The following is a 22,695-nucleotide window of genomic DNA, read 5'->3' as shown; positions in this document are numbered from 1 at the left end:
TATTTGTTTAAAAATTTTTGTTTGCCAAAGTATTAAAGTGGTCTCAAGGACTAGAATTTATCTCCTACATACTTCTTTTGGTCAAATTGGTGGCTAATCATGAAATCTAAGGAGAGTACATTAGATAAATAGAAGGAATAAAGTCATAGGCCATCTTTTGGGATTGGCTTTCCCCTCCATAGGAAGATGATAGAATGATGTTTCCTGTCCGCATTGGCCTTTCTAAATCAATATAACTAGATATAAAGCCTTCTTGCTTAAAATTTCCCTTTGTCTGACTTTGCAGTCTTTGAAGAAGTTGTCATAATTCTGGTTTTGGGATTTTGGTTTCTAGGGATTACTGAGAGCTGTGCATAATGAAGGCATGCAGGTTCTCTCTCTCACCGAGTCTCCCTATAGTGATGGAGAGGACCATTCTGTTCAGCACGTTTCAGAATCGTGGCTAGAAGAGAGAAGAGCTTACCTGAGTACAATCTCATCTCTTAAGGATTTAATTACCAAAATGCAGGTGCAAAGAGAAGCTGAGGTACTCAAGAGTTCTATGCATCTAAATAGTTTTATATGATTTTTATCAACTGTAAGGCACTTTACAAATTAAATTGTTTATGATGTATTTTCACATGAATTACTATATATTATTTAAATATCCCAAGTCATGTACTTACAAATATATTCACATGCTCTTAGGCTTCTAATATTCTTTTGGTTAGTAGATAAATGTCTTTTGGGGAGCCTTTTTAAACATATTTAGAGCTAACTTTTGTTTTTGATTTAGAGCTAACTTTTGTTTTTTATACTCTGCTAGGTTTATAATAATTCTCAATCTCATGAGAACTTCTCAGACTGGCGAGGTGAACTTCTGCTTGCCCTGCAGCAAGTTCTCTTAAAGGAGCGCAGTGTTCTACTCGCCGCATTTCAGACCGAGCTGGCAGCTCTGGGCACTAGAGATGCAGCTGGATTATTGAGCTGTTTGGAACAGAGAATACAGGAACAGGTATCAAAATGAAACTTTACATAACACTTAAAGGAATGCTTTTTAATAGTAATAAAATGAATTATTGATTAGTTTTACAGTAAGTTGCAAGGTTAAATATTAACAGTAGCCACTAAAAATATTTAGAAGAAAAATTATTACCTTAAATGTTTTTATCTTAGGTTAGAAAATGAGCAAGATTGAAAATTAATGAGCTAATCATCCAACTTGGGAAGTTAGAAAAAGAGTAACGGGATAGCCCAAAGAAAGTAGAAGGGACATGTTATAGTCAGTCTTACTGTTGGCCATATTTAGAGTCTGTGAAGTTGGCTGTGAATGCTGAGCCATTGCTGATCAGGGAAATATAGGGATTGGTTCCCCTGAGCCCCTGCTTGTGACATTTTTGTCAACCATTTAATACATAACCTTGTTTTATGTATGTTTCTGCTTAAAGACACTGTATTTACTATATATTGTTGATTCATTAACATTGAACTCATGACCATCAACTCTCTAGCTCATGAAGCTTATCTATCACATATGTTTTCATAAAATGCAACTTTCTTATGCATAGGAGCACTAGATAGTACATCATCACTATGCTTGGGGAGCCTTATTTTTTTGGTACATGCTCTTAGCCGCTAGGGCCTGGTGGGAACTGAACCCAGAACTCTCTGGTCCGCAGGCTGACGCTCCAACTGCTAAGCCAAACCAGCCAGGGCTTGGGGACCATTTTAAACAACAGCATCACCAATAAAAAGCACAATAGTGCAAAACACGGCTCTAAATGGATGGTAAAAAGGATACTTATTTATAAGGGATGAAAAAAGAAGACAACAGTGTCACCTATTTGACTTCAGCTAGGAACATGCACATCTGGCCATTTAAATTTTTGCCACTGCATGTTCGCGAAGGACTGTAAAAGCACTACAAGCATTAATTTTGGGTCACAAACACATTGTAGGAAATAGGCAAATTCATAAATATATAATCCACAAATAATGAGGCTCAACTATAATAAATAATAAGTTTGTAAAATACATACACTGGTACAACAGTGGATAAAAACATTAAAAGTTGATTCTTTGAAAGGCTAATGTAATAGAAACTTTTCTGGAGAATTGGTTAAGGAAAAAGGTAAGGCAAACATCATATCTTAGAGTTAAATATTAAAAATATTTCTTAACAAAGGGTTCAGGAGTTCAACTTTGTTTTAAATGTTTAACTAGCAAAACAAGAAAAATAAATAAAATGAATAAGAGTTGGGGGTGGGGAAAATCTCTTATTCATTTACATAGAAAAACCAAAGAGGTTCTGTATACACAGATTCTTAGAATTGATAAGAAAGTTTAATAATGTTGCTGGATAGAAGATCAAGATGTAAAAAATCTGATTTCTCAACAAATAAAATGTAATTTTAAAACTATTTATAGTAGCATTAAATGAAAAAATTGCTAAAAATATACAAACTACCAAAACTAACTCATGAGAAGAATAGAAAATCAAATATATCTATACTAAACAGCTAAATTAGTGATTCTAAAACTTCTCACAAAGAAAAGCCCAGGATCAAATGGCTTCACTGGTGAATTCTACCAAATGTTTAAAGAAGAATTCATACCAATCCTTCACAAACTTATCCAAATAAAGAAGGGAAGGTAATACTTCCCTATATAGTCTGTGAGGCAGTATTGCTCTGATTCCAAAACCAGACAAAAAGACATCACAAGGAAACTACAGACCAGTTATCCAGTGATATTAAAACAACCAATGGAAAAATGGACAAATGCTATAAATATACATTCTCATGGCACACAATAAAGAGTGTCCAATAAATATATGCAATGATGCTCAAATAAAATGTACTGTACTATTCATACTATGTAATACTATATAATATTGAAATGAGTCTGAAGTAGAGCTACATATGTCAACCCATTGGTTCACCAACATGTTAAGGGGAAAAAGCAAATTACACCAAGATAAATACAATATGATGCCATTTATATGAAGTTTTAAAACATGTAAAACAAACAAACAAAAAAACATGTAAAACAGTACAGTTTATTGTTTAGCATGTGTGTATGTAACATAATATGCAAAGAGTATGAAATAACAAGACTTAGAATTTGGTTATTTCTTGACCACGTGGTGCAGAGGAGGATATATTCAGGGAGTTGTACACAGGGGCTTTAATTGTATAGGTGCTATTTCTTAGGCTGAGTACACGGGTGTTTTTTACATTATGCTTCATGTTTTCTTGTGTGTTTGAAGAATTTCAAAATAAATGTAAAGATTAATAACCAGAATTAAATCCTAATGAGGAGGAAGAGAAAATTATAAATTTTAGCATGTATATTCCATTCATTCTTCTTCAGACTTCCTGGTTGTTAATATTGTCTTTAAACTTCCTTCATTTGATTGTTTTTTACTTTGCCTTGTTACAGGGTACTGAATATCGAGCAGCTATGGAATGCCTCCAGAAAGCAGATAGAAGGAGTTTGTTATCTGAAATTCAAGCCCTGCATGCTCAAATCAGTGGTAGAAAAATGACTCAGAAAGGAGAACAAGAGAATGATCAACCAAGCCAAGGTATGCTGTATCACAGGTGCTCCTGGTAACACACAGGTGAAAATATTTCACGTTGTCCCCCTTATTATTCACTTAAAACACATTTTGCCCTGGCCAGTTTTGCTCAGCGGTTAGGGCATCGACCCACGGACTGGAGAGTCCCGGGTTCAGTTCCTGCTGGGGGTGCATACCTCAGTTGCAGTTTGTCCCAGCCCCGGATGGGGTCATGTGGGTGGCAACCACTTGACGTGTCTCTCTCATATCGATGTTTCTCTCTCTTCCTCACTCCCTCCCTCCCGCTCTGTCTCAAGATACATGTAAAAATGTCTTCAGGTAAGGATGAAAAAACAAACACATTTCTTCTTAGTCATATTTTGTTTTCATTCTCATATCAGAGAGATGATCTACATTAATCAGGGATTAAAGGATTGTCCAGTTGGTTTTTTTAAAAAAATTTTTTTTAATCCTCACCCGAGGACATTGTTTCATTTTTTGTTCAGATAGAATAGGAGGGAGAGAAAGGAAGAGAGAGAGAGAGAGAGAGAAGCTTTGACATGTAAGGGACATATTGAGTGGCTGCCACCCACACAACCCAACCAGGACCGGGGACAAACTGCAACCGAGGTACGTGCCCTTAGCAGGAACCAAACCCGGGTCTCTCTGGACCACAGGCCGATGCTCTAACCGCTGAGCAAAACCAGCCAGAGCATCCAGTTGGTTTTAAACACAAATATATCTGTTTATATAGTATGACAAATTAAATGAGTATCTATGGAAACATCACCCATGTCAAGTATCCCAGAAGCCTCCTTTCCAAACACACACTCCTCTAGTAACCTAGAGGTGACCACTACCTGATTTTTTTTTTTGTTTTACTACCTATATCTATATAGTCCTAAACCATGTAAGTTTAGTTTTTCTTGCTTTTGAACTTTATCATTCTGTATATATTTGTCTTGCTTCTTTCACCTCTCTATAACATGTTTTAAGTTACTAGAGTTATCTCTAGTGCACTCATTTTTGTTACTGTACAGAATTACCATATGTAGATATTTCACAATTTATATATCTTTTTAGCTACAAAATCCAGTGCTAGTCTGCATATTATTATAACATGTTTCTGAAGCATACATGCATGACTTTTCTGGGTACATGCCCAGGAGTGGAATTGCTGGGTAATAAAATACGTAACTTCAAATTTATTGAAGAATGCCAGACTGTTTTCCAAAGTGGCCACATCAGTTTGTTCGCTTAGCAGAGTATGAGAGTTCTGTTGCTTCCCATCTTTGCAAACAGTTGTTACTGTCAGACCTTTGTTGCCAGTCTCATGGGTGTGCAATGTATTGTTATTGTGGTTTTAATTTACATTTATTAATTACTGAAGTAATTTAGTACTTTTGATTATTGGCTAGCTGGATTTCTGCTTTTGTGTTGTTTCTTCAGGTATTTTTCCCCACTTTCAATAGGGGTATCTCTTAATTTAGAGTTGCAGGTGGAAATCATTTGAGATTAAATTGAAATGAAATTTTCATCATGTCTAGTGAAGACACATATCTTTAGCTTCAGTTTTGTCTAATATAATGGTAAAAACAACCATGCTTTTACAAATTTTGAAAGTTATACCATAGTTTTACATTTGTCATCAAAAAGCTGAAGATTTTAAATATCTTTAAATATTTCTGAGAAAACAGATATAATGAGATCACAAATGAAATGTATTTCTTATATACATTAACTATATAGGGCATAGGATTAATTAAAGATTATTTTAGAGGATTGATTACTATTAATTTACTTGTTAAATAGAACCCCATTGAAAACTTAATTAATTTTACATATGAACATATTTATATATGTAGATTCTTAGCCTCCCTAAGAAATAGTTTTAAAAACCTAAACTATGTAAATACAAGTTATTTCTATTTCCTAACATCAGTAATAGGAATTGTAATGTGACGGGATGAACTTTAATAAAATTTTAAGTTAAAAATACATTTATGGTATAATAGAGAAATAAAAGAGCAGAGTAAAAATCACTTATAGAGCCCTGGCCGGTTTGGCTCACTGGTTAGAGCATCAGCCTGCAGTCCGGAGAGACCCGGGTTCAGTTCCCGCTAAGGGCACGTACCTTGGTTGCAGTTTGTCCCCGGCCCTGCTTGGGTCGTGCTGGTGGCAACCACTCGACGTGTTCCTTTCACGTCGATGTTTCTCTCTCTCTCTCCTTCCCACTCTATCTGGACAAAAAACGAAAAAAATATGTCCTCAGGTGAGGATTAAAAAAAAAAAAATCACTGATAGAATATTCTAAATCCTAAACTGTTAATACCCAGGTAAATATTTCTTATCTTTTCAATGTGTATATGTATATAAGTTCACATTTATCACAAAAATATCCTGATGCATGTGTTGTAACTTTTTAAATTTATTAATACCTGGGGATTTAAATGTTTTTTTGTTTTTTCATTGTAACAGATACATAACAAGGGTTTGGTTGGTTGTTTTTTTTAATCCACACCCGAGAATATTTTTACATTTATCTTCAGACAGGGTGGGAGGGAAGAAGAGAGAAAGAAAAAGAGAGAGACACATCGATTGGTTGCCACTCACACGACCCCAACCTGAGCTGGGGACAAACTGCAACCGAGGTACGTGACCTTGGCTGGAATCGAACACGGGACTGTTTGGTTCGAGGGCCAACGCTCTAACCACTGAGCTAAACCGGCCAGTTGGTTTTTAAAGAAAATAAAGATGATTCAGGTTGGGGATTGGATTTCCCACTCCTCTAGTAAAGTTCCTAGGAACTATCTGCAAAGGAGGGCTGCACAAAACAAGCCAGCAGTGCTGATCGTTATAGTCATAGTTCATGGAGTTCCTGCAAGTACCTTGCGTGGCTGTCAAAATCCACTGGAGCCCCACCGAACCCAGGCCAGTGTGGCTGTCAGTAGGAGCGTCGTCCTGCACACCCAAAGGTCAGGGGTTCAATTTCCGGTCAGGGCACATACCTAGGTTGCAGGTAGCAAGCAACCAGTTGATGTTTCTTTCTCAAAATTAATGAAAACGTCCTCTGTGATGATTTTTAAAATAATTGGAAAAATTTATTTGAAATTCTGAATTGAACAAATACTGGTTTCTAGTTATAGTATTGAGTGAACACCTGATGTTTTCTTTAATTTCAAGTCTTGTGTCCATTATATATTCTGTTAAACTTTTATCATCCTTATATATTTATAGTTCCGAAATCTTGACCATTAGGACTGTTAGGAAAATATGCATTAAATGTATTTATATGAATTGTATATAAATGCATATTTTGGGACTGTGGTCTTTTCATTTGCTTTGTAGTAATCGCCTATATTATAAATCAGTTTTTTTGTTTTTGTTTTTGCCCTGGCTAGTTTGGCTCAGCAGTTAGATGTGAGACAGACACATCAATTGATTGCCACTCACACAACCCCAACTGGGGCCGGGGACCAACCACAACCTCAGATACATGCCCTTGGCCGGAATCAAACCCAGGACTTTCTGATCCGCGGGCTGACACTCTTACCGCTGAGCCATACCAACCAGGGCACAAATCAGTTCTTTTTTTTTTTTTTTTATTCTCCCCTGAGGACATTTTTGCAGTTATCTTCAGATAGAGTGGGAGGGACAGAGGGAGGAAGAGAGAGAGAGAGAGAAACATCAATGTGAGAGAGACACATCGATTGGCTGCCACCCACATGACCCCAACTGGGGCCAGGGACAAACCGCAACCGAGGTACGTGCCCTTAGTGGGAACTGAACCCCAGACTCTCTGGTCTGCGGGTCGACGCTCTAACCACTGGGCCAAACCAGCCAGGGCCACAAATCAGTTATCACAAAATATTTATAAATCAAATATGAGTGGCTAGATCATACATTAAATATTAATAATTTTTCATTTAGAACTCCTGGAATATAACATACAGCAGAAGCAGTCTCAAATGCTGGAGATGCAGGCGGAGCTCAGCAGTGTGAAGGACAGGGCAGCAGAGCTGCAGGAACAGCTGAACTCTGAGAAGATGGTGGTTGCTGAGCTGAAGAGTGAACTTGCACAGACTAACCTGGAACTAGAAACAACACTTAAGGCACAGCATGCGCACCTGAAGGAATTAGAGGCATTCAGGTGAGCCAAGCTTCCTTCTTATAAATCTGTGTTAGTGAAGAAATTGGAACAATTTTGTCACAGACGTTTGCAGATTTTACAAAAATATAACATTATACATGATGTTTCAGTAGCATGAAACTTAGTTATTTATAGGAAGAACTCAGTGGAAATGAAAACTCCAAATATTTCCAAATAATAAACTCACGATTAGATACTGGCATATTCTCTACTGTGTCTCCCATTTTATTTGAGACTTTTTATGTAAGATATATAATTTTGACATTTATTTGACCAAGTAATTTCAAATGGTATTTGTGATCTCAATATAATTTATGGTTCAGTTAGTTTATATGCTTTTAAATATAATGCTTGTTAAGCCTGGTCAGTTTGGCTCAGAAGTCAGAGTGTTGCCCACAGACCGAAGGATTGCATGTTCGATTCTGGTCAAGAGCACGTACCTGGATTGCAGGTTTGCTCCCTGGCCAGGGTTGTGCAGGTGGCAACCAATCAATGTGTCTCCCTCACATCGATGTTTCTCGTTCTCCATCACTCCCTCCCTCCAACACTCCCTTCCATTCTATCTAAAAATCAATGGAAAAGTATCCTTTGGTGAGAATTAACAAAAAATGTATGGCCCAGCTGGTGTGGCTCAGTGGTTGAGCTTCAACCCATTCATCAAGAGGTTGCTGGTTCAATTCCTGGTCAGAGTACATGCCTGGGTTGTGGGCCTGATCCCCAGTGCGGGGCATGCAGGAGGCGGCCAATTGATGTTCTCTCTCATCAATGTCTCTCTCTCTCCCTACCTCTCTCTCTCAAAATCAATAAAGAAACAAATTTTTTTAAGTGTGTGTGTGTAATGCTTGTTAAAAGAGTAAGTTTGTACCCTGGCCAGTTTGGCTCAGCTGTTAGAGTGTTGGCCTGCAGTCTGTAGAGACCCAGGTTCGGTTCCCGCTAAGAGCATGTACCTCGGTTGCAGTTTGTTCCTGGCCCTGGTTGGGATGTGTGGGTGGCAGCCACTTGATGTGTCCCTTTCACATCGATGTCTCTCTCTCTCTCTCGCTCCCTCCCACTCTATCTGAATATAATATCTAAAATGTCCTCGGGTGAGGATAAAAAAAAAAAAAAGACTAAGTTTGTTGGTGTTAATACTGAAACACTCTGCTTGCTAAGGACATATTACAAGCAGTCTTTATTTTGAACATTGTTTTCACACATGCACACAAGCACATGGTATTTCTGATGTTTAGTAGAAGACCAGGGAAATTTTTTATCAATACAATTTTTTAAAAATATCTTTTTATTGATTTTAGAGAGAGGAAGGGACAGGGAGAGAAAGATAAAAACATCAGTCGGCTGCCTACTGCACACCCCCTACTGAGGATCCAGCCCTCAACCCAGGGATGTCCTTACCAGGAATCTAAACAGTGACCTCTTGATGCATGGGACAGTGCTCAATCCACTGAGCCACACCGGACAGGCTTTCAATACTATTTTGTAATAAATTGTTTGCAGTGGTAAATAACTAAAGATGTACTATTAGAAACAATTAATTTGAAATGAACCACAGTAAAAAATCTTTCATCTTTACATGGTTTATATTTTCCAGTTAACTAGTTTGTTATATGCCTCCACTTTTCATTGGAAGCTGAACTCTCTCTCTCACTAGTCAAAGTAGTTTTATGATAGTTTATTTGTCTCTCTGATTTAGGTTGGAAGTTAAAGATAAAACAGATGAAGTACATTTGCTTAATGACACATTAGCAAGTGAACAGAAAAAATCCAGAGAGCTCCAGTGGGCTTTGGAGAAAGAAAAAGCCAAACTGGGGCGCAGTGAAGAGCGGGATAAAGAAGAACTTGAGGTATTGTTATCTCTGTTGTTAAATATCTGGAAAATCCAAAACTATAGATGAAAGAGAGCCTGGAGACTTTTCTCTTTCTAAAATGTCAACTCTTTATGAGGTACAGTGAGTTGTTTGCTCTGTGTTGAATACTATTATTATGTTATCTAAACAGTAATAGGAATGCTGGTAGTGCGATGCTTTTTTTGTTCTGCTACATCCAAGGATGCATACAGACTGTTCTGCAACATGTGTTTTGGCAATTTGATTAGTGCATATGCCATTTGATAAATAGGTCAACCATGTCAGCTTCATGCAGAAATAGTTTGGTTTCTGTTTTCTCCTAGGGAAGGAGAGCAGTGATACTTTTCTGGCAGCAGGCTGCTATATTTTAAGAAAATTTAAAATGAGTCCCTTTACTCATGGCTTTCTTACAGCCTTGCACAGCTCTCAGCTCAAGGCAGGTGGTACTGCACATAGTGCCCAACTGAATAGTAGGCCTACTGGCTCAGAGCTCTCTGTCTACATACCCGGAACTCGCTAGCGCTCTACCAAACACCTGTAGCCAGCATTTCTGCCCTATTACTTTTGATGGTTATTTTGTAATGTCCACCATGGTAGCCTCCAGGTTTAATGAACTCTCAGCCTGTCAAGGGCATGTCATCTCCTCGGGTGCTGATTACTATTTTTTATCATTACAGATTTGCATAGCTTTTGAATAGTTTGCCCTGAAGCCTACTTTCCCCTAAGCCCTTTTATTTTTAGTAAGTAATGATGGAAAAAATAAAGTTTTTCAGGAACTCAGTATCACATTCTATCAAGAAGAAATGTACCCTGATTCATATTTAAACCAGATGTGATTAATATTAGGAGAGAAAACATTATTTAGCTTAACTATCTTTTGTTTATATTCTTGGATGAAAATTACCTGGCTGTCCAAATAATTATGCTCCAACAACTGGGAATTTAAGTTAAAAAAAAAACCAAAAACTGGATAATCAGTGCAATTACCAAATACTACCAATTTCATATTAATAAAACACAATTGTGTACTTAAAAAGTATTTTTAATAATAGTAACAAATTCTTAAAATTATTTTCTCCTACAAGGATCTGAAATTTTCACTCGAGGGTCAGAAACAAAGGAATATTCAGCTAAGTCAACTTTTGGAACAACAAAAACAACTACTGAATGAATCACAGCAAGAAATAGAATCACAAAGAGTGATCCATGATGCCCAGCTGTCAGAAGAACGGGGTCGAAATTTAGAGCTTCAAGTGCTTCTTGAGTCGGAGAAAGTTCGGATTCGGGAAATGAGCAGCACCCTGGACAGGGAGCGGGAGGTGCGCACACAGCTGCAGCAGAGCAGCGAGGATGGCGGGCAGCCTCGGCCCCCCTGGCCCTCGGAGGACCTCCTCAGAGAGCTGCAGAAACAGCTGGAGGAGAAGCACAGTCGCATAGTAGAACTGTTAAATGAGACTGAGAAATACAAACTAGATTCTTTGCAGACAAGGCAGCAAATGGAAAAGGATAGGCAGGTTCACAGGAAGACATTGCAGACAGAACAAGAGGCCAACACTGAGGGACAGAAGAAAATGCATGAGCTCCAGTCCAAAGTGGAAGATCTTCAGCGCCAGCTGGAGGAGAAAAGGCAACAAGTTTATAAATTAGATCTGGAAGGAAAGCGACTACAAGGAATTATGCAGGAATTCCAGAAACAAGAACTAGAACGAGAAGAAAAACGAGAAAGTAGAAGAATTCTATATCAAAATCTTAATGAGGTAAATTGACACTTTGTTTTAAAATATTTTTAAAAGAATATTGCAGCCCTGGCTGATTTTGCTCAGTGGTTAGAGCATCAGCCCACGGACCAAAGAGTTGTGGGTTCAGTTTCGGTCAAGGGTACGTAACCTCGGTTGCAGTTTGGTACCTGGCCCAAGTCAGGGTCATGCAGAAGACAGCCACTTGACATGTCTCTCTCGCATTGATGTTTCTCCATGTCTCTCTCCCTGCTCCCTCGCTTTCTCCCGCCCACTCTGTCTGAAGATAAATGGAAAAGGATCCTCGGGTGAGGATCTTAAAAAAAAAAAAAAAGAATATTGTAGCCCTTTGATCATATAATTTTGGTTTTGGATTAGATTATTTAAAAGCTATGTACAAATCATTTAAAAATGAAATCTATAGAGGTTTCTTTGGAATATAAATAATGCAGCAGGTCCTCAAATAACATTGTTCCATTCAACTTCATTTTGTTATAACATTGATGAGATGCTATAGGAATTTAATTCTTGTTTATATCAATTGGCCTATGATAAAATTAGTTTTGTTATATGTTGTTTCAGTTAAAGCCACAGAACCTACCAACGACATTAAGTGCAAGCCTACTGTAAATTTTGTTTCCTTAAGAAAGAATGCTGTTCATTTATACTTATTGCTTTTTCTTTTTCTGTCCAAAATTGCCAGCCAACCACATGGAGTTTAACCAATGATCGAACTAGAAATTGGGTTCTTCAACAGAAAATGGAAGGAGAGACAAAAGAATCAAGCTATCCCAAACTGACTGAAACGAATGGAGGAGGAACTGGCTATGATCATGAATTAGAAATGATCAAACAAAAGCTTCAACATATCGCTTCAAAACTACAGCATCTAGCCCAGAAAGCCTCCAATAGGTTAGACCTTTCTGCCTGGCTTTTGGAAAGAGCATTCCTAGACAAGCTAGACAGAATCTGCCCCTCACTAATAGCTAGCCAGGGGTGGGGAATTGGAACTTTAAAGGTAATGCCGGTTTACATTAGGAGGTGATATTTTCTGACAAAACTCATACACTTAAAAACAAATATGTCAATGATTTGATCCAGGGAGAGAGAACATTTAATGTAAAGGGAAGTGACAGGTGAAGCAGCATGTTGGCCGAGCCATACCTTTGTGCTGGTCAGCATCACTAATGAGAAGTTGTTTTCACTTTTTGTCCTTTTTTCTTTTCTTTTTTTTTTTTTTTTTGAAGACTACAGTTTGAAACAGCAGATGATGAAGATCTCATTTGGGTTCAGGAAAATATTGATGAAATTATTTTACAACTACAAAAGTTAACTGGCCAACCAGGCAAAGAGGTATGATTTTAAGAACTCTTTGTGAAATATCGAGAGCAAAGTTATAATGGAAACTATATGAATCATTTGAAACTGGCACCATATTTTCTAAAGACTTTAACTTATCTTTTCATTTATTTTAAATATTAATAACAGTGTTTACCTTTCCCCAATAAAAGATAGTGAAAGCTTGAGGGGAAATTAACTTTCATTATTGAATAATTATGTTGACCTCTTTTATTATGATAACCAAGTTTCTTGGAAGATTACGCTGGCTACTTCTCTGAGCACTCCATGAATGTTACAGTGTCTTCACAGTTGGCGAATCTTTTCAGTCCCTCTTTCTTGACCTCTTTTCTTTGTCTTTGTAGCATTTGACACTTTTTATCTCTTCCATCTTAAAAACCCTCTCTATCCTTATTTTTGTGTTAGTATTCTCTCATTTCTTCCATCAGTCACCTTTATGAGTTCTTCTTCCTCCTGTCTGCATCCATTATTTTCCTCTAAGAATAGCTGTGAAAGCTGTTCATTTATGCAACCTGAGTTTCTCAGTAAATTTATTTATTGAACAGATACTTACATTGGGCACCTACTATGTGACAGGTGTTATCCTGGATTCTGGAGATACAGTAAATGCATCTCACCTTTACGGACATCTTTATTAGACATCTTTCTTTGGGGAAATGTACCCCATAATGACCCCTTAGGAACCTCACGGACACATTCTAAACTGAACATTATTTTCCTTTTCTCCTTCCTGTCCAAAACCCACATTTCTGGTCATGATATCACCCAGTTTAGAAAGCTGTAAGTCACCATAGACCACCTTCCTTCACTATTGCTTACTCACCCAAGCAGCCACTAAGTCCTGTGCCTTCTGCTTCCTAAACATCTGTCCTCTGTGCCCTCAGTCATTGCCCTCTACAGGCCTTCAGCATTTCTCACTTAGACTGCTGCAGTAACTTCTAATGTGTCTGCCTCACACCAGGTCTGTCTTTGCTAATGTAATTTACTTTACACACTTTTACCCAAGAAATCTTTCTAACACATATATTTTGTTTGTGGCATGCTCGTGCCAAAAGCCTCTCATGGCTTTCCACTGCCTACATTAGGTTTGTTATTCTTAAAATGAAGGCAGCCTTTGTGCCTTTTCCTTCTGCTTAACATACCCTTTCCTGTCTTCTTTCCTGCTCAGTAAATCTCTACTTACTATCACTTAAGGCTCAATGCAAGCACTACTATTTCATGAAATCGTTCTTAGTGCCTGTCCACATTTTGTATGCATTGTTTATAAATGTTTGTGCTTATGCAACCTTATGCCATTTTATCTTCCAGCCTAGTTTAGTGTCCCCAAATACCTCTTGTGGCTCATTGACTGAAAGACTACTGAGACAAAATGCCGAGTTGACAGGACATATCAGCCAACTGACCGAAGAAAAAAATGATTTAAGAAACCTGGTTATGAAGCTGGAAGAGCAGACCAGGTGGTATCGACAGACAGGAGCCGGCAGAGATTATGTACGTCTGTTTTTAGCATGGCCTCATATTAGAAGTAGTGCAAAGTTACAATCTCTGCTACCTAGTTTCCATTTTTATCCCTGATAATATAAAAATATTAAGTATCTGATTCTTAGTAGGATTATTGGAAAATGTTACAGGGATGATGATGATGATAATAATAATAATAATAATAGCTATTATTTATTGGGAGCCTTCTCTGTGCCAAATTCTGGGTTTTATACATTCAGAATCTCTAATCTACACCCAGCCTTGACATGAGAAAACTGAAGTCAGTAGTCAAACCAAAATCAACTTATCTCCAATGCCAGATACTTGGATACCTATGAATCAACAGCAGACACGTTAAAGAAATATTCAGATGTGAATTCTGGCTGTTCTCATCAGTTATATGTTCATTATTATGTTCATAACTCAAGTGAAAGATGTCATTAAATTATATATTTCAGTCTAATAAATTACTCTGGGTATTTATTAAAAATTTTTTTTTTCATTTAAAAACTGAAAAATAAATTGCTAGCTCTGTCATTACCCAACATAAAGATAAGACAGTTGTGCACCCAGATATACAATCTACATGGCTTCTGTAGGGATCCCTTCCTACATGCCACATGGTTTTCCCCCCATTTTTTCAGTGTATACTATTTCAGGCCCAAACTCAACATTTGGACCAGATGGTCCATCTATTAAATCTCTAGAATTTTTCAGTTTACGTTCTGCTAAATCTAAACACCTTCTCTGGGGCTAGGCTTTCGTAAGGATTTTTAGTTGCAAAGTTAATCTGCTCAGCAAAGAACCATATACTTAAATTAACTGTGTATTCTTTAATGTCAGTTAAGATTGGCTTTTAATGTTTCTATCTGAAGTTGGAAAGCTGAATCTTCTCTATCTCGCGTAGCAATATCTTTAATACGTTTAAATCAGATTTTTCTTTAGAAACTTGTTCTTAAAAATCAATTAAATAGGCTCTGGTCTCTACAGTCTTCAAGGTTTTTATTCAGTGGTGGTACCAACATTGAAGCCATCATTGCTTCTGAAAAAGAAGTCTGGAACAGAGAAAAATTGACTCTCCAAAAATCCTTGAAGAGAGCAGAAGCTGAAGTATACAAACTGAAAGCTGAACTAAGAAATGAAGCTTTACTTCACAATCTGAGCCCTGATTCTGAGCATGCCACTGTAAAGGTAGGAGACATCTTCCATCTCGACGTATACCAAATGAAGCTGGTTCTCTGCTTTTGCCTTGTTTCATCTCTCACTAACCTTAACTCTACAGTCTAAAATACAGGTGGCACTCAGGCTGGGTCTCTAGGTCTCTATCCAGTCTCTGTCATGAATGCAGGTCTCTAGCTGAGCATAAAAAATTTGTGGTGAGGCATGCCCAGGTCTGGGGCTCTTGTTAATGGTTACAGTTGGCAGCACCTAAGCTCATGGTCCTTCTTCCCACAATTTCATCCCTAAAAAACCAACAGAAGTTATCTTTTCAACTCCCAACAAAAACACTGTTACTGTCAATATAGATCATCATGCTCTAAAAGATAATAAGCCCTCTCACCAGGCCCGTGTGGCTTAGTGGTTTGAGCATCATCCCATGGACCAAGAGGTCCCAGTTTGATTCCAGATCAGGGCACATGCCCAGGTTGCGGGCTCCATCCCCAGTACGGGGAGTGCAGGAGGCAGCCAGTCGATGTTTCTCACATTGATGTTTCTATTTCTCTTTTCCTTCCTCTCTCTCTAAAAAATCAGTAAAAACATTTTTTAAAAAGATGATAAGCCCTCTGAATAGCCTCTCTACTAACTAATAATGAATGTTGTAGCAAAACTACCTTAATCAGTCAACATAAAATCAAAAATAAAAAGAAAGAAAAACATTTGGAATACTTATTCCAGCTATGGAATAAATATGAATGTATGACTCTTCAAAGAACAGAAAATATTAACAATGAAAAAGGTGAATAGATTAGTAACTGTAATAAAAATAGGAGCTTTATACGATTAAATGTAAAAACTCAAGAGATAATGGAACAAAATTTTTGCAATAAATGTGAATAGGGACTAATATCCAAAATAAAAAGCATTGCCCTGGCCAGTGTGGATCAGTGGTTAGAGTGTCGACCCTTGCACTGAAGGGTTGTGGGTTCAGTTCCCAGTCAAGAGCACATAACTTGGGTTGCATCCCTGGCCCCAGTCAGGGCACATGTGGGTGGCAGTCAACCAATCAATGTGTCTCTCTCACGTTAATGGTTCTCTTTCTCTCTCCCTTCCTCTTTCCCTCCCTCTCGCTCTTGCTCCCTCCCTCCTTTCCATTCTCTTTAAAAATCAATGGAAAAAATATCCTCTGGTGAGGATTAACAACAAAAATACCCACATAAAATAAAAAGCATAACTTTAAGGTTAGTATTCAGATTCCATTGACTAAAAGAGGCAGAAGTGTAAGGTGGAGGTCATCTTTACTTTCAGTTTTGCTGATAAAGTAGAAAACAGTGATAGAGCACTTGCCATTCTATTGCTACTTGAAAAATAAAATCTAGGTCATCTTCCCCTAGAGAACAATTTGAATGACTCCTTAATAATACCTTTATGTTCTTCCATTCTTTAGAGAATTTATGGTAAATACCTGAGGGCAGAAAGTTTCCGGAAAGCTCTTATTTATCAGAAGAAGTACCTGCTGCTGTTACTAGGTGGCTTCCAGGAGTGTGAAGAGGCCACTCTGGCTCTGCTTGCCCGGATGGGGGGGCAGCCGGCCTGCACAGATCTGGAGGTGATCACCAACCGTCCAAAGGGCTTCACCAGATTTCGGTCGGCTGTCAGAGTGTCTATGGCAATTTCGAGGTAAAGTACTTGAAAAAAATTAATTTCAATAGACTCTCTAAAAGGATGTTATTATTGCCCTGGCTGTTATGGCTTAGTGGTAGAGCATCAGCCCGCGAAGCAAAGAGTCCTGGGTTCAGTTCTGGCCAAGGGCATGTACCTCGGTTACAGTTCATCCCTGGTCCCGGTTGGGGTCGTGTGGGTGGCAACCAGTTGATGTGTCTCTCTCACATCGATCTCTCTCTCTCTTCCTCCCTCCCTCCCGCCCACTCTATCTGAAGATAAATGTAAAAATATCCTCGGGTGAGGATTAAAAAACAAACAAAATAATAAAAGGATATTATTTATTTATTTTTTTTTACTCTCACCCAAGGACATTTTTGCATTCATCTTCAGACAAAACGGAAGAGAGAGAGGGAGGAAGAGAGAGAGAAACATCGATGTGAGAGAGACACATCAACTGGTTGCCACCCACACGACCCCAACCGAGGCGGGGACAAACTGCAACTGAGCTACGTGCCCTTAGCAGGAACCGAACCCGGATCTCTCTGGTCTTTGGGCCAACGCTTTAACTGCTGAGCCAAACCGTCCAGGGCCAAAAAGATATTATTTTTAATCTTCCCTCTTTTCTCTGCCTGTGTGTTCCACATACTCACATGGTATGAGACATTTACTGAAACGTGCCTGCCTCTTTCTCACTTCCTGTCGTTTCAGCAGGCACCCCAGATGCAGGCGGCTGGTGACTCGGAGCTGGCTCATCCAGTCAATCGAGACTGTCCTTTTCTTTCTAACTCTGAATAAGCCCTTGAACTACTTCAGACATATAAATAGAGGGCGGGGGTGTTTTTGAAAAATTACTTAGGCTGGGACATAAACTCATACATACCCTTGGGGTCCAGCTACAGAGAGCCCTGGCCTAACTGCGTTCAGGCCAGAGATTAGTCTTTAGGGCACCAGACTCTGCTGCTGCTCTCGTCACTCTCTAGTAGTTCTTTGAGAGCTCTGGCCCTTGTTCTGTGTCTGTCTGAGTGGAGTCAGGACTAAGGCACCTTGGGGACCTGGCCTGCTGCAGTGCTCTGACCTGGGTGGTGTATGCCCAGGCACTAGGCTTCTCCATACTTCCCCTCCCTTTTATTTCTGTAGGAGCCAGACAGTCTCAAAGGAATTTGGTAGGGTTTTTTGTTTTTGTTCTTTTCCTATAAAAGTTTTTTATTTATTTATTTTATTGTTGAAAGTATTACAGATTCCCCCCTTGTTTCCCCATTGACCCCCTCCTTTCGCTCCCACCCTCCTCCTGCTTTCCCTAACCTAATGTCTATGTCCATTGGTTGTACATATATTCATATAAATTCTTTGTTTTTTTTTGTTTTTGTTTTTTACTATTTTTTCTTTATTGATGTTAGAGAGAGAGGGAGAGATACAAACATCAATGAGAGAGAACATCAACTGGCCTCCTCCTGCATGGCCCCCATTGGGGATCAGACTCACATCCTGGGCATGTGCCCTGACTGGGAATCAAACTGGTAACCTCTTGGTGCATGGGTTGACACTCAACCACTCAGCCACACTGGCTGAGCAGTTCTTTGGTTTTTAAAGTATCCCTATTGGGTCACATCTGATGCGCCTTCAACGGTTTTGCGCCTTTTTCTTTCTTTTGTTTTTGTTTTTATCCTCACCCGAGGACATTTTTCCATTTTTTGTTCAGACAGAGTAGGAGGGGGAGAGAGAGAGAGAAACATCGACATGAAAGGGACACATCGAGTAGCTGCCACCTGCACGACCAACCAGGGCCAGGGACAAACTGTAATCCAGGTATGTGCCCTTAGCAGGAACCAAACCCGGGTCTCTCTGGACCGCAGGCCGACACTCTGACTGCTGAGCCAAACCGGCCAGGGCTTGCTCCTTTTTCTTTACCTACATTTTTTTACTGTGACTTAGAATTTTTTAACTAGAAGCTCTCTGAGATCACATAGCCCATAATGTCATTTCAAGATGAGGAAACAGGCAGGGAGAGGTTATAAAGCCAATAGTAATAGAGCTGGGACAGCCAGCCAGGGCTCCCAAGTCTCGTCCCTGTTGGCTCTCTGAAGAGAGCTCACGTTTTACCTTACTGATAATCTAGATTCTCCCTTCCTCTGCTACTCCACATTGTGGTTACGTGGTTCCAGTTCCCCCCTTCATCACCTTATACACCTTGTACAGAGTTAAGTGCTGGGAGAGGCAGTGATGAAGAAGACATAATCCCTGCCTAAATCCCCAAGGGCAGCTCACCTAGTGGGGAAGACCAGTATGTCCATAGGTTAGAAGATGCTAAATGAGCGGTCACAGTTACCATTAACTTGGATTAGAAGAACTTGGGAAGTCTCCATGAAAACCACTTGCCACTGAAGGACTTCATTCTACCTCCCTCTTTTTCTTTTCTTCTTATATGTTCATTGTCTTTTGACCCTCCTCAAACTGAGCCTTAAAACTTACTGGAATTATACAATCAAAACGGTGCTTCAGAATCTTGTTGGGCCAGGACAAGGCAGGCAGCAATTTGCTGCCGCTGACCTGTGACCCTGCCACCCTGCTCTGTGGAAGCCGGCGTCACTCCTCACTCCTGATTACACGGCCTCACTCCACTTCCCCAGCTCAGCTCACTCACTGCCGGTGTAAGGTCTTTAATTCTCTTTCCATCTCGTCTGCCCTTTAGTCTCCGTTCTTGTCTCCTCTTTTCATTACTTCTCATCCTTTCTTTACCCATCCACTTTTCTCTTTTCTACTTTTGCTCTCTATCTCTTGTATCCCATTTACCCCTAAAACCAGAACTAAAGTTGGCCTCACAAAGACTTTGGTACCTCTGGGAAAGCCCAGTTTTTCTGCTCCAGTTAATTTTCTCATGGTCCAAGGGGACATTTTTGCAGTTTTAGATTAAGCAATCATGTGATTTTGAAATTTGTTCTGCATTCATATTTAAATGTATGACTTGATTTTTGTGTGAAGTGTATATTTATACTTTCTGAAATATTATAGATATACTGTGAAATTTTTTCTGGGATCTTTTTTAGAATGAAATTTTTGGTTCGACGGTGGCATCGAGTCACGAGTTCTGGTTCCATCAATATTAACAGGGAGGGCTTTGGACTGAATCCAGGTAAAGTCAAAATAGAATTTTTTTCTTCTGTTTATGATTTTCTAAAATTCCTGCATGTGTAATACCTTCCAAATAATGTTTTTGTCCAAAGACAGAACTATTATAACTAAAATGCTGGGGACTTTGCTGTTTTAAAGAGTAATAATAGCTGGGTTTGCGGAGTACTTAGTCTGCACTAGGCCCTGCTTTTTCCACGTCTTCTCCCAATCCTGTGATGTAGGTGTAGTTACAGCTATACATCACTTTACAGATGAAAAGCATTGGTCGTTTGCCCCAGGTTACCCAGGAGGAAGGGGTGGAGCCAGCATCGAACCCTGGCAGTCTGGCTCCAAAACCCACTCTCCATTTAAGGCTCTGGTTCAAGATAGGATTGCTGTTCTCAGTCATATGGAAGAGTTATGGTTTGAAGGTTTTACAATTTAGCAATATGCAAACAGGTTTCTGAGTTTACCAATATGTTGTATAATAACGGCTGACAATTAAAATTCCTTCTCTCTATACCTAGAAGTGGAAGCAAACATAGGGCTTCAACATTTCAGGCATAAGGAGTACAGAGTTACAGACACAGCATAACTGTGCTATGTATTGCTACGAAACCACCTGTACATCTTCTACCAGTAGCGAGCATGAACACCAGAGAAAGAGGAAATATATTTGGTATCCTAAGCGAAGTGTTTTGAAATACGAATCTAGGCTTACACTGAAACAGCTGAAATTTGTACCATAATGAGTTCTTGTAGATTTGTAAATCTTGATTTCAAGTTTTGTCTAATGGTCACAAGAATAGCTTGGCTATATTAATCTAATTTTTATCCATATCATCTTTTCTCCTAAACCATACACACGCAGTCACCCTTCACCTCATCCTAATCATCACTTAATTTTTTTAAAAAGAAAATACTTCAATTAAATCGTTTATTTTCTAGATGAACAGAATTACTCATATTGAAAGGTGAACAAAGTAACACTTTTACTGTTGTTTTTTTCCTGCAGCAAGAATAATAAAAAATAATTGTAAATAAGAGATAACAGCATAGTAATCTTTTGAGCCTTCATCTGTTTTGTAGAAATTTTCAAGGGCTTGGCATTTCTTTTTAACAAGCCTGTTTTGGATTACTTTAGGTGCTGAAAAGACTGACCTCTTTTATCATTCTCCTGGAGGACTGGAGCTGTATGGAGAGCCAAGACACACTACATATCGCTCAAGATCAGATCTGGACTGTCCTAGGTCACCTTTACCATTTCACACTAGGTAAGAGTTTGATAAAACTTGCCTAGAGTAGTTAGATATACTAGTACTAATAGAGAAAGGACAGTGTTAGGGCTTTGGCTTCCTTGCATTGACATTGCTAAATGTGTCTTCAGGAATATACAATTTATATAATCGAAGGCTGAGAATCAAAAATAGCTTTTGGATTTGTAACTGGTGTCCAAAGATATAAGAAATGACTGATCAAGTGGTATTTAGTAAATGCTGTGGGTTAGGCATTGGGAAAAGTATTGATTAAAATTGATAGTTTCTAGACATTATGAAAAAAACTAAAGTCTGCATGGCAAGATGCACCTATATAATATGCAACATTTATTGAGGACCTCTTTGACAAGCCATCTTATGATGGCTTCGTAGCTACTGCTTTGAATTTATTGAGGAATTTTTTTGTTATACAACACAGACTAAAAAGTATGGAGGATAGAGATCAGGCAGTGTGCAAGTGGTCTGCCTTTGAGGGAGGATGGAGGCTGGTGGGTAAGTTACTTGCCTTGTTTCTGGATAATTTGGATTTATGTTTATATTTGTTATCTCATAGGTACCTAGGCCCGCCAGCTGATTTAAATCCTGCTTCCTTAGCATGTTCTCAACTTCAGAATTATGATCCTGACAGAGCTCTGACAGATTATATCACTCGGCTGGAGGCGCTGCAAAGACGCCTTGGAATTGTACAGTCAGGTACTCTGGGCGTGGCCATAAATTGGCAGCACCATAGTGCTAGATAGACCCTAGTTCCACTTTCTCTTTCTGAAACTCCTTCATTAGGATAATCAAAACTTATAGTTCAGTGCATGAGTTACCAGATTAGACTTAGGAATTTAAGTCAAGACATGATTTATCACCCCAGATCCCACTCTTCTCCAAAAAGATTCCCTGCTGTCTTCATTCAACAGATTGCTAAGATGAAATACACAATGAGTACCAAGTATTGTGAGGCTTAAGTCAGCTGAAGAGCATGTTCCTAAGTAATACATGTTCCTAAATAATGCATGTAAATAAGGGATGGGGAGAAGAGAGGAAGAAGCAAGGACTTTCGGCTTTTAATGCAGCCATTATTATTTTTTTCTTTATTGACTTTAGAGAGAGAGGAAGGGAAAGGGAGAAAGAGATAGAAACACCAATGAGAAAGAACATCGATTGGTCACCTACTGCATGCCCCCTGCTGGGGATTTGGCCCACAACCTGTGCATGTGCCCTGACCAGGAATAGAACCCGTGACCTCTTGGTAGATGGGTCGATGCTCAACCACTGAGCCACATCGGCCATGCCGCAGCCGTTATTCATACAAGGACCTTGTGCTTTTATGTTTGATCCGTAAAACTCATCCCATTCAAAAGGCTTTGTAAAAATGACCTTTTATTTA

General features: G+C 38.9%; 1 protein-coding gene across 8 annotated transcripts in view; it reads left to right on the top strand.

Annotated features, from left to right (window-relative positions):
- Positions 1-22,695, top strand: part of AKAP9 (A-kinase anchoring protein 9) — a 172,669-nt gene that overhangs the window by 148,314 nt on the left and 1,660 nt on the right. For 7 of the 8 annotated variants that reach the window (XM_036247033.1, XM_036247035.1, XM_036247034.1 and 4 more), the window contains 14 exons: positions 335-526; positions 806-994; positions 3,421-3,565; positions 7,469-7,688; positions 9,379-9,529; positions 10,618-11,289; positions 11,972-12,180; positions 12,516-12,621; positions 13,936-14,118; positions 15,100-15,300; positions 16,715-16,947; positions 19,977-20,062; positions 21,185-21,314; positions 21,871-22,010. In XM_036247033.1, the coding sequence (XP_036102926.1) occupies positions 335-526; positions 806-994; positions 3,421-3,565; positions 7,469-7,688; positions 9,379-9,529; positions 10,618-11,289; positions 11,972-12,180; positions 12,516-12,621; positions 13,936-14,118; positions 15,100-15,300; positions 16,715-16,947; positions 19,977-20,062; positions 21,185-21,314; positions 21,871-22,010 (2,857 nt within the window). The remainder of the gene's footprint in view (positions 1-334; positions 527-805; positions 995-3,420; positions 3,566-7,468; positions 7,689-9,378; positions 9,530-10,617; positions 11,290-11,971; positions 12,181-12,515; positions 12,622-13,935; positions 14,119-15,099; positions 15,301-16,714; positions 16,948-19,976; positions 20,063-21,184; positions 21,315-21,870; positions 22,011-22,695) is intronic. The other variant, XM_036247036.1, reaches the window with a different exon arrangement.

The sequence above is a fragment of the Molossus molossus genome, unplaced genomic scaffold, assembly GCF_014108415.1.
Source record: "Molossus molossus isolate mMolMol1 unplaced genomic scaffold, mMolMol1.p scaffold_m16_p_7, whole genome shotgun sequence".
Lineage (NCBI taxonomy): Eukaryota > Metazoa > Chordata > Mammalia > Chiroptera > Molossidae > Molossus > Molossus molossus.
Note: the sequence above shows the minus strand (reverse complement) of the source record. Positions and strands in the feature narration are given on the sequence as shown.